General features: G+C 36.1%; 1 protein-coding gene across 1 annotated transcript; it reads left to right on the top strand.

Moving 5' to 3' along the window:
* The first annotated feature begins 9,275 nt into the window (after positions 1-9,275).
* On the top strand, positions 9,276-12,270 carry LOC131052342 (putative pentatricopeptide repeat-containing protein At4g17915). The gene has a single exon (XM_057986986.2). The coding sequence runs from the start codon at positions 9,524-9,526 to the stop codon at positions 11,780-11,782; it is 2,259 nt and encodes a 752-aa protein (XP_057842969.1). The 5' UTR covers positions 9,276-9,523; the 3' UTR covers positions 11,783-12,270.
* Positions 12,271-13,118: the final 848 nt, after the last annotated feature.

The raw sequence follows: 13,118 nt of genomic DNA on the forward strand, positions 1-13,118 counted from the left end.
AGGTTTTCTTTACTGATTCTTTCCTCTTGGAGCTCTTGAATCAATTTTTTAAAATAAATATAATATATTAGTGGCTTGCCACTTTTGCCAAAAAAAAAAAAATTCAGCTTATGCCTAAGAACATCTTGGGCCAAGTGGATCATTCTCCCACTCAAAGTAATTAAAGCATAAATAGGCCTAAGCTTCCTAGTTTCCCATATAAGCTAGTGAATCATATTTCCCCACATTACTTCTTGGTGAATCCAACACTTTTGCATATTTTTTATTTGGTGTTTTCAGTTATGACTTGTCATAATTTTATTGCATAAATTGAGTGAACATTGCTTTGGTTATTTATTTGATATATGGAGTTGTTATCTTCCTTGGATAATTCAATTTCAATTTTGATTCAAGATATCCGTTATGCTCCCTTTTGTGCATATGATTATAGTTCATGTTTTTCTTTTATTTATAGCTATGATTTACCCTCTCCTAAAGATCCTCTTACCCATGAGGATGCTTAAATACAAGAATAGATTATTAACACTTCTCTTAAAATCCTCACTCCTAAAGATGAAGTTTTGATGAATGATGTTGATCTTTCTCCTAAAATGTACTTCTCTCATAAGGATATCCTAGAGGAAGAGGATGACATCAAAAACACCTTCCATACATGGCATTTCTCCTAGAGAGGAAGCATTGATAGATAGTTTTAATCCTCCTCCCAAATTTTTTCTTACATGTGAAGATCATTTGGTGCAAGAGGATGACATTATACCTTACTTTCCTAGTGGCACCATACCTACTTTTCATTTCAATGAATTTCCCTCTAGATATAAAGCATTGATGAGTTATTGTACCTCTCCTAGGGTATCTTATGCCAATAATACTAATGGAGAGACAACATTGAAGAGCAACATGACACCATCCTCTTTTCATAAAGATGCTTTAGTGCAAGGGGAGAAATGTCAAAATATTGGTATATCAATCTCTCTAGATCATTCTTATTCTCCTAGAGCTTACCTTAACCATCAAAATATTTTAAGGTAAGATGATGTTATGCATTTCATTCATGATCTATCTCCTAACATAACATTGAGCAAGGATGAAGCTTTAGATGATAAGGATCCTTCTTCCCAACATACCAAAGAGGACATGAATAGTGATGATAGAAAGGAGAATCTTCATACAAAGATATCCCTTCTTCATCTATTCATCATTTTGGCCCTTCAACATGCCCTTGTTTAATACATTACAACCCCCGCCCCATTGTCTAATGCATCTATTCTCAAATTTTCATCACAACAAGAGAGTATTTTGTATGAGCTTCTTAAAGCCAACTTAATTACTTTAACTTTGAAAAAATGAAGAAATAATTGTAAGATACATCAAGACAATCCTTCTTTTTGCAAGTATCATCAAATCCATGGCCATTCCACCAATGAATATTATGACTTGAACAATAAATTTCAAAAACTTTTTGTAATTGGTGTGGACACCTAAAATTGTCCTGTTTAATTAAATAAATATTTTTATTTATTTAATTATTTTATCCCAAGTCTTCTATTAATTATATAAATTCTCATTTATTTAATTAATTGATTTAGCCTCTTCTAGCCCTTTCCTCATTTAAATAAATATTTTTATTTATTTAAATTATCTTTCCCTAAATAAAATAAATATTTTATTTATTTAATTGGTCCCACTTCTTCTATTAATTAAATAAATCTTTATTTATTTAATTAATTCATTAGTTTTTTCCCTTCCATGACACATGTCATTTATCTTTTAATTTTCCTCTACCTACCCCCTTCATATTTTATTATTTCTTCTACCTACCCTTTAATCCTAGCCAGCCATTTATTTCTTTCACCTCTTAACCTTATCCCTCCATTTTCTAAAGCATCTTCTATAAAAGGGGATTCTTTCTCTCTTTCTAGCACCTAATGCATCTATCTAATCAGTACTTTATGCAATCAAGCCTTCTTGCAATTGAGCAACTTCACAACCACAATCTATTCTTTGTTGAGCTCTTGTGCACATACAAAATTTGAGAGAAAATATATCAAACAAGATCAATGGAGATAGGAGACAATGGAGATCAAACCCTACTTGGCATGTGAATGGTATAATGGTTTAATTTGTTTATTTACACGTTCTTAGATATCTTCATTGGTGTATGGTGAATGTTTTATTGGACTAGGTTTGTTGTGGTTGGCTCTTTGTGCTTTTACAATAGTTGTCATCATCATTTTTCATTGTATACATTTTGGCACGCCCCAGGTGGGACTATTGTCCCTTTTATTTGGTAACATTTTGTTGGTAGATTTGTTTTTTTACTAAGTTGCAAGTCAGATCAACAATAATTATGAATTATTGCACATCTACGACTTTTCTTTTTGCGTTTGTAATAAAAAACTATGTCTACGTCAGATCTTTTCACGTTTATGTTTTTTGTTAAGTTTGCAAGTTTAGATCTCCTATTTCTGCGTCTGCGTTCAGAAACCGTGTCTACATCAGATCTTTTCATGTTTGTGTTTTCTGTTAAGTTTGCAGGTTTATGCTTTTTTTTTTCGTATATGTGTTATAGGTTTTCACATCTGCGATTGGAAGTTGCGTTTTCGCTTTTTGTTTTCGCATTTTTACCTTTGTTGTGTTTTACAGGTCCTGATCTCCTATTTCTATGTTTGTGTTCTCTCTTGTCGCATTTGAGTTGGATTTCCACGTTTGAGTCTGGTATCACCGCATTTTTTATTTTTAGTTTTTATTTTGCTTTTTAGGGTTTTATAGATCTGCTTTTTGGCTTAACCCCTTGCTTGGACTAACAAGTGGTGCAATTGTCTTGAAAGAGAAGAAAAATGTATTTTCGAAGGCCCCTTTTTCACATTTGGATTTGGATTTCTAAAATTAACCTAACAAGTTTTCTTATAGGTGGGGGTAATTTATCAAAACTACTAATCATTTGTTGTGGGGGTAATCTAGGTGTGTGTCTTTGGATTTCTAGTCTAATTAGGGTCACATGTTTTTCATTTGGGGTTAAAGAACTTGTTTGAAGTGTTTGGTGCGCTTTGCACACTTTATGTTTATAACCTTAGAGGTGATAACAAAAGTATCCTCTCCCCTCGCTTTTCATTGGACCTTGGGTGTAAGACAATTACTACCATCTTCTTTTTAGGTAGGAGGGTTCGTCTCCTGGGTAGCCCATAAGGCCAAGTGAAAGAGCATGACCCAAGCAGTACTTTCTTCTGCTCGTTATATAAATTAATATGTTAGGTGAAAGTCGTGACGACTTGGTGACGTGTATCTACACTGACGGTTCTCCCTAGTATCCACAATTGTGTTGGATGCATTAAAAATCCTCTTTGTGAATTAGGAGTGGGTTCTTAAATGAGCCATTTTCGCATGGGTAGACACCAAGAAGCGCAGAAGCTCCCCCACTAAAAACCTTTTGCTTTAGAGGCCAAAATCCCTACATTTGATGATTAAGGGAGTGCGGATCGTACCCCATAGATACCCCTCATGTACCCTTTCATGTTGAGACAAGAATTCCTCATTTGAGCATTGGTCTTTTGAGGTAAGAGAATCTGGTATGCCCAAGAAGTGAGTGTCGTGGTGGGGGAGCCAGTGCTACTAGAATCTCTAGTTGTCTGCTTGTTTGAGATATTTCTATGTCGCGGGGCCCTCACTGAATGGTTTCTCTTTCTAGCCTAGGTTGTGCATGTTTTTAAGTGTCTTCAATTTGTGTTATACTAGTGGAAATCTTTTAAACATACACACAACATTTTGGACAAAACACCTTCAAACATTGTGTCTTCATTTTTTGTTGTGTTTTCTTGCCATAGAACATTCAAAATCAAGATTTGGTCACATTCAACAATCATGCACATTCTGAAAATTTTATCAGAACCACGTCTGTGACAGTTAAAACTGCGTCTAGGTCAAAAAACTGCGTCTGTGCAAAGCAGTAACGCGTCTATGTATCAAAGAGGGAACATTGTCAAAAACAACAAAAATCACATCTGTGATAGTCAAAATTGCGTTTGGGTTGATTAGAGTTGCGTTTGTGCAAAAAACAATTACCAGTGGTAAGGAAATTGCGTCTATGTAGAGCAGTAACACGTTTGTGTTTCAAAGAAGAAAATTTTGCAAAAAGTTGTCAAGGAAAACATGCTTAAGTTTTGAGATCAAAAGAGCTTCCAAGGTAGGTTCCTTTAGGGCTTCATCTTTAGTCAATCAGTCCTTAATATTCTCATACATTTTCAACCACTTCCCCTCATTTGCAAAAACACACCTTTCAAGCTAAAGTCAAAAGGTTGCTTTGTGGTCCTCATAATATCTTGCAAACATAAGTTACAACATATCATTAGGTGGTTCCCGTATCGAATCTATCATCTTAGGGTACCACTTGATCCTCTTTAGTCAAGGTCAACTTACCTCATCAAGAGATTTATCATCTCTTTGGAAGCCACACTTTACTTTAGATCATACCTATTTTGGACTTACATTTTTGGACATTGCAAGACAACCCTAGATTCATTTCATCTCATATTTCTTCTTGGTCTTCCATCTTTCATTTTAAGCCAAGGTTTAGTTCATGTTTGAAACCTATTCACAAAGGTCTATAAGAGAAGCCAAGGAAACTCTAAGATCTCTCAACATGAGTACCTATGAGTTTGATGGAGATGAATTTTACAACCCATTTGAGAGTCGCAATAATATTCTAGACAATGATAATTATCAACAATGACAATAAAAATAACAATGAAAATGACAATGCATCTATCACTTCCACAGACATTGAAGAAACTATCATAGATCCAAGGCTCAATAGATTGGTTTAGGAAACCATAAGAAGAGATAGACAATACTTCTTTCAAGTCATGACACAGAGTGGAATAAAGATACCTTATGATTTTGATACGTCACAAATTCTAGAGGAGGATCCAAATCAAATGAATCAAACAAATGCAAATCCTAGAGGACATAATGGTGGAAATAGGAGAGAACGTTTCATGCCTGAGTCACCCTCATCCTTATTTAAAAAACCTGAAGTTACCAACACCCATACTCACACCAACTTTGCTAGGAACTCTCATGAACAACCTCGTAGTCATCCTTTCCCATGGAGAAAAAATGCTAATACACATGCTCATGATAACACCCAAGATCACACCAATGCATACAATTACACGCAAGGGAACATTCAAAATCATGACACAAGGAGATCCCATGTCAGATTTGGGAGCAATATCCAATATCATTCTTATGATACCTCCTATCCTCATGGTCATGACATGTATGATTGACCTAGACCTAGTGCTCCTCATTATAATATCGTACCACGTGGTCCATATGATAGCTACAACTATGTTCCTCCTCCATATGATCACATCTATGATCAATACCATCCATACATGCATTATATCCCTCCTCCTCCGCTTGATGGCTCAAGCATGGGACTAATTCAAAGAGAAAATACACCACCTAAGAATGACTTGCAATAACAAATCAAGGATTTGCATAAACAAATGGCAAACATGAATGCACCAAAGCAAGAGTATAAAATGAAAGACATGTGTCCTTATCCATTTGACAAAAGTATTCCAATGCCTCCATTTCCTCCACATTTTGTGACACCAAATTTTGATAAGTATAGAGGCAAGGGAGATCCTAAGGCACATATAAGAGAATTTTTCACAACATGTATTGAGGTAGCTAAGGAGAAAACAAACCTGATGAGATTGTTCCAACAAAGTTTAGGTGGACAAGCTATGGAATGGTTCTCCCAACTCCCACCTGGAATTTAAGTCATGGAGTGATTTAGCATAAGACTTCATACAACACTTCTCATACAATATTGAAACAGATGTGTCAATGACTACTTTATGCAATACCAAATAGAAAAATGGAGAGTCCTTTGCTTCATTCTTACAACGATGGAGGGGTCTTGCTAGTTGATGCTCTTGTGATATCCCACAAAAAAAATTGGTGGAAATGTTTACTCAAAATGTCAAAAAGGATATTAGATATGAACTAAGAAAATATTGTTTGCCTACCTTTAAGGAATTCATAGAAAAGGGATTGGCAGTTGAGAAAGTACTTATTGAACAAGGCACCATTAAGCTATTCAAGGATAATAGGGAGAAATCAAATGGGAAAGATAAACTCCGCTTTTGGAACAAGAACAAGAACACAGTCAATGATGGGGTAGTAGATGCAAATGTTGTAAAACCAAAAATGACTTTCGCTAGTGCAAGTTCATCCAATTCGAACAATCAAGTGAACACTCAAAGGCCATCAAAGCCTCAAAGAAAATACACTCCACTAGGAGAGCCAATTGAGACAACATTTAAGCAATTGGTTGCAAACAAGCTCATAACAATACCGGACAATCCACCATATGAACCAAAACTGAAACCTGCATGGTGGAATGATGATGAATATTGTGAGTATCACAATAGAAAAGGGCATACAACTAGTAGTTGTCATAGATTGAAGAACATTATACAAGACCTTATTGACAAAGGCGACATAGAAGTTGATGGTCACACTTCCAATGAGGGACATGCGATGTTTAAGGAGCTATTCCCCAAACATGATAAAGGAAAACCCAAAGCAAATAATCAAGCTAATTATGCTAAGATGTCCTATGATTATGATTCTACCATTAACCATATTTCAATGGCCAATCATGTTTCTACCATTATTATAAAGGACAAAGCTCCTGAAAGTTCCATCCAAAGGAGTAAAGTTGTTTTGAAAGGCATTGGACCATCCTCTTCACCATCTAATGATGAAACCTCTGAATGTAATGTCACAATCCGTCGAGGTAAAGTCACCTTGCAAGGTGTTCCACCCAAGACCATAACCTCATCATCTACCCAAAATGAGTATGACCTTGTAGATCAGTTAGAGAAGAGACCTGCCCTCATTTCCATCCTTGAGCTTTTGCATATATCTCCTTCACATAAGGCTATTCTTGACAAAGCACTGAGAGAAACCTCTGTACCCACTAATTTGAACGTGGACCATTTTCAAGCCATGGTGGGATACCTTTCTAGTCCACATTGCCTTACATTCACAGAAGTCGATGACGTATCTGCATGCCAACCACACAATGCACCTCTCTGCATTGAATCCTTTCTCCATAAAATCCGCATCAAACGAGTCTTAATAGATGGAGGAGTAGGTATGAACATTTACACATTTAATACAATTAAACAATTGGGATACTCTGAACAAAATGTGAATTCAAAAAATAAGATCACCATTAAAGCATATGATGATGAAGAACGCTCATCCAAGGGAACAATCACCTTACCTTCGAGAGTTGGGCTAATCACGAAGGATGTGGTTTTTCAAGTCCTTGATCTAGATCTTACATATAATATACTCTTGGGATGTCCATGGATACATGAAATGAGAGCAGTGCCATCAACATATCATCAATCTATTAAATTTCCTTACAGTGGAGTTGAAGTGACAATAAAAGGTGATCCCAATCCATTCATTTATTGCAATAACCTACGACCAAGATCAAAAATAATAATTCCAATTAATAGAGAAGCAACTCCATCATCAACATATGTGGACCTAGAATCATTAAAATCTTCTACATCAAAACAAGGTGAGCTCAAAGGAAAATACAAGTACAATGACATGGGAGAGTATACTTTGAATCAAACCATGTATTTAAGACAAATAATGGATTCTCCTGAAGATTATGGATGACCACATCCTTCTAAAAAAGTATCCGCTATCACTATAAAATGGGATCCCACCATATTCAAAAAATAGGGTGAGATGGAAGAAGATGATCTTTACAAAATGCTTTATAAAGAACCCGAAGAGGAATCTACACAAGATCACATCAAAATACCATGTGAAAAGTATAGCAAGGGCTTTAAGTTCTTACAAAAATTTGGATATGATAAAGGTCGTCTTAGGTTACAAAAGTAATGAATTGTTAAACCATTGCAACCAGAGTTGACATTCAAGAATAAGCGCTCTAAAGGACTTGGTTTCATACCCTTCAGATTAGGTACTCACAATTCTAAAGAACCATTACAAATCGCAGATTCTATCTCCATTAATGACCAACAATGAGAGAAATGTTATTCCACAAACTCTAACAAATGGTAATGGGGTTCAAATAAATCATCCAGTGATTATGGACTCACCAAAACATTCAAATAACCAGGTGAATCCATGGAAGAAGAATAGTTTAACAAAAAATTCAAAGTTGGTCAAACAACTTTATTAGAGTCTACATCTCAAGAAAAGAAAGATAGTGGAGAACCATGGATAACAATATTTTGGGATTCTGAAACCTCAACATCTCAAGGTTCTAGGTCAAAACCACAAAGAGTGAAGACTCTCGTTGTTGAGTGTCCCTCTAGTAATGTTGATTTGGATTCATTTACAATTGAGGCTGATGAGGAGAATTCTAGCGATGACCCCGATGATTGCATTGAAATACCCAAAGACTTGTGTCTTTACTCTCACTCTAGTTGACTTTGAAAACACTGATGACCTTCCCCTCATTCATCCATAACTCATTGATTGGGACCAACAAGGGCCTCCACAACTAGACACATTCCAAAATGACGAGACCTTCATTGACTGCCTTGGGATAAGATATGATCTTCCTCTTGGGGACCACAAAGTAGGATACATCATAGAACTGGATAGTGCAACATATCTTGGAGAAGATGCCAAACCTTCTAGTCGTAAAAGTATAAAAATAAAAACAAGTCATGGGTCTTATGGTGAAAACCACATTGTGGCACTGTCTGACCATAAAAAAAGAAAAATAAAGGACGTATACAAAGGTGAAAACCTCTCTTAGGTGCCTTAGGATGGAAGGTTTGACACTCTCCCCATGACATCATATGAAGAGAAATCATCAATGTTGGTAGAGGAAACTATCAAGACCAATATTAGCACGGAGGAAGTTCCACGCAACATTTTCTTAGCACACTCTTTGACAGAAAAAGAAAGACCGAAGTTCATAAAATAGCATTGGTCGTTTTTGTTAGGTAGTTGAGTTAGATTTTTGATTGATATCTCATCAACACTCAATTAATTTGATACTTGATTAGACCTTCAACTTAAAGAATGATCCTAATTTTTGATTCATAGACTTAAACCAAAAAATATTTATAAAAAAAAAACAAAACAAAACAAAAAAGACAAAACAAAACAAAAACTTTCAAAATAAATCCAAAACTAAATAGAAGTTAGCATGAAAATCCAACCATTACAATGCGATAAGATCATTGAGACTACATGAATTTCCTCTACAACGCCAAGAAAGTTAGCAGAATTCTGGTCAGGCTAGCTACCTTCTCTAAGGTTGACTCCATGGAGTTTATCTCGTGCGGGGAATATATAAGGCTTTTTATCCTGCCCTACCATCTTGTTTTGTTATCATTCCTGCTGACAAAATTTAGCCCCCTTAAGCAGCAGAATGTGACACACCTGCTTAAGCTAAACTTGGGCCTCAGATGGCTATGAAGGTTTTCTCTTTTTTCATTTCCGAGCAATGCGATCGGCTGCACGTCTCCTTCGATCGCTTATCAACATGGCTGTTTTAGACCCCAGAAATTTTACGGAAGTTCGTTCGCATTGCAGTGCTCACTACTTCTTTCCTCAACAAAAAATGTGTTTTACCGTCTCAATACGCGAAACATCTCAGGTTCAAGACCCCAATGCACGCTCAAGAATACCCTCTTTCTCGAATGTTCGAAAGGTTCTCAAACTTCTCCGGGATTGCAAAATTTTCGATCAGCAGACAGAAGCAGCTTTGCAGGGGCTAGGGTTTACATTTTCTCCTCCTTTTATCAGGCAAGTTCTCTATACGTTACAGAAAGATGTAGATATGGCATTGAGTTTTTTTGTGTTGACAGAACAGCAGAGTGGGAAAATACATTGCACAAAACTTTATCAGATTATGGTTAAAATTTTGATTAGATTTAATGATTTTGAAAAGCTACTGTATAAAATGGTAGAAAACCCTAAGTCATCTGATACTGCTTTTCTGCTTTCAGTAAAATGCTCCGCATTTCTGAAATGTCCGGAAAGGACTTTAGATGAATTTAGACGGATGAAAAACGCTGCTTGTAAAAGGCCTCCACAAAAGGCATATGATGACTTGTTTGCTATTCTTGTTCAAGGAATTTTTTTAACCGAGGCTTCGAAATTTTGCTCCGAGATGCTCGAAGATGGCTTGAATCCTAATAGTATTTTCCTCGATTTGCTACTTATTGGGCTCTTGAATCAGGAAAAAGTTGAAGAGGCTATAGCATTAGTAGAATATAGGGAAATTCCAGCGTTTGTTCCCAGTGCAACATGTTGCACTTTACTAGTCCGAGAGCTTTGCAAGGTAAAGCAGAACAATAAGGCTTATCGCATTCTGAGTGACATGTTGAAGAAAAATAGTAAGAGTATTCGACTTCTAAATATCTGTGTCAATGCGCTCTGCAAAGCTGGGCAGCTTGAAGTGGCAGAAATGCTTATATCAGAGAGTATAGCTTGGGGTCATGTTCCAAATACTGTCACATACAATTCATTGATGACTGGATTTTGTCTGGCAGATAGGTTAGAGGAATCTGATTTGATTTTGAGTAGAATGAGGGAAACTGGTTGTGAGCCAAATGTCATTAGTTACAATATTTTGATATCTGCTTACAACAGAAAGTCAATGCTATCCCATTCATTGAAAGTTTTCGAAGAAATGCTGAACAAGGGAATATCCGCAGATCGTTGGAGTTATAATTCCATGATACACGGCTTCTTCAATTCAGGTAGGCAGGAAGAGGCAAACAGGCTTGTGGATGAGATGATAAAGGCAAATTTGGTTCCCTGCACCGTAACATACAATACTATACTAAATGGACTCTGCAAGGTTGGCAATGCAATGGATGCTCTTAGATTGTTTAGGAAATTGAGACAACTTGGATTTTCTCCAGATATTGTCACTTACAACACACTTATTGATGGACTTTGCAAGGCTAGAATGGTAGCCGATGCACAGATTATTTTAAAGGAGGTTAGGAAAATGGGTTATGCACACAGCATTGTTACATATACAACAGTCATGAATTGCTGCTTTAGATCAGGCGAGTTTGAGCAGGCGTTCGTAATGTATTCAGAGATGGAAAACAATGGCTATGCTTATGATGTGTTTATATATTGTACTGTAATCAGTGGTTTATCTAAAATGGGTAAGTTTAAAGAAGCTTATGCATGTATGGAAAAGATGTTGAACTCTGGTATTGCTGTGGACTTAGTTACTTATAATTCAATGATCAACACTTTTTTCAAAGCAGGTGAACAAAATAAAATCATTCAATTGCTACATGAAATGGAGTCAAAGGGTTTGATTGGTGACATTTACACCAACACCATAATCATTAATTGGCTTTGTAAAAGCGGTGATATGGATGCAGCTTATAGGCACTTTAATGCAATGATAAAGATGGGCTGTGACCCAAATCTTGTAACCTATAATGTATTAATTGATGGTTTTTGTAAAGCTGGCAGAGTGGATAGTGCCATTGATCTATTCAATAACATGCATGAGAAAGACTGTGTTACATATACCTCCTTATTGCATGGTCTTTGCAACACAGGAAGAGTCCTTCATGCTTATAATCTTCTGCTCAACTGCATAGTAAATAACATTACTTTCTATGCTTCAGCTCAGCGGGCTGTTTTAAATGATCTAAAGAAATCTTGTTACACTGCTGAAGCACGGAAACTTAAATCTGTTATTCAAATGAAAAAGATTATGCAAGAATAGTTCCTCAAGTCAATTTAAACATGCAATTATGCTGCAGAACAACTGCTAGCTTGCATTTTACAGGGTTTGTGTTTATCATTTGTTGATTATGTCTCAACTTCAAGAGCATTGCTGTTCTATAGTGCCATGATGGTTCCCACACTTACAGTACAGTCATGCATTGATCATGATGCACAGTGTCAGAAAGGTAGGTGCAAAATTACTTATTGCAGATTATTCTTTGTATGTCTGTGGTTTTGCTCCAGAGATATTCTTAGCCCGTCTTTGCATAAAGACACCAATTTAATCTTGAGTATCAGCCTTTTGAAAAATATGCTTTGGTGAGAAACGGTAATGGATAACCTTAGTAGCATCAATTCAGTGGGAGAGTGATGACAAGGATTGGCAGACGGGTGTGTTTACTCTTTCTTTGTTGAGTCTGACATTTTCACGATGCATGTGACCGATTATTTTTTACTCTGCAGAATTTGTTTCCAGTTTAAACTTCACATGTTTGCCGTTCTTTCATTTAGAAGTTGATCTCTACTCATTTGCATTCAATTATGATACAAGCTGTAGCATAAACACATAGTTAGTTTGTTGAGTTCAATTCAATTTTAGTGAGTGTAACAGTAATAACTGCATTGCAGATCTAACTTCTTCTTGCCCAAAGCCCAACAAGAAAGGAAAATAATTGAGAAGCTGGTGCTTCTGAAATTTAATTTGCATTTTTTGAATGAGCTGGCATGCTATATGAATATCAACAGTTGGCAAATTCACCAGGTTTAGACAGAATTTTCAGGCATTTGTCAATTCAATGGGTACAGTGAATTAGTTTGTATAAAATCAAACTTCGATCAGACAAAAATATGACTTAGGTTAAGTCAACTCGGATCTCCCTCCTTCAACCGAGTTAAGCTGGTCTGGTCTTCAGTTGCACATGTTTTATATGGGCTTTGTTTTCCCTTCCTATACAAAGCGAGAATATCACATGTGGGTATTGAAATGTATGCGTATGTTTTGTTGAGTTTAACAAAAGTTATTCTTCCCAAATTTCAATTTGAAGTTGCAATTGCATTAGGATTCGAATGCTCATCCATCTTAGATTAACAAATCCTCTGTGAGTTCCAGTACACTTACTTCTTAATCGTTAATTGCTTCAGTTGGATGGCAAGCAAAGTTTAGAAGGGTGTTGTTTTTTAAAAACACTAAAACTTGGTGGTTAAAACCTAGTTTGTGTGCTTTTCAAGAATATCATGTTAAGGTCAGTGGCAAAGAAACGTACAACTGGTGATGTATGCTTGCAATCGACAAGAAAGCTGTATGATTTGGGAGTGTTTCTGTATGAAAGGCTTTG

This window comes from Cryptomeria japonica, chromosome 2 (assembly GCF_030272615.1).
Source record: "Cryptomeria japonica chromosome 2, Sugi_1.0, whole genome shotgun sequence".
Lineage (NCBI taxonomy): Eukaryota > Viridiplantae > Streptophyta > Pinopsida > Cupressales > Cupressaceae > Cryptomeria > Cryptomeria japonica.

Bases quoted from the DNA above. Each gene is read 5' to 3' on its own strand.
- LOC131052342 (XM_057986986.2), top strand. From the start codon at position 9,524: ATGCGATCGGCTGCACGTCTCCTTCGATCGCTTATCAACATGGCTGTT.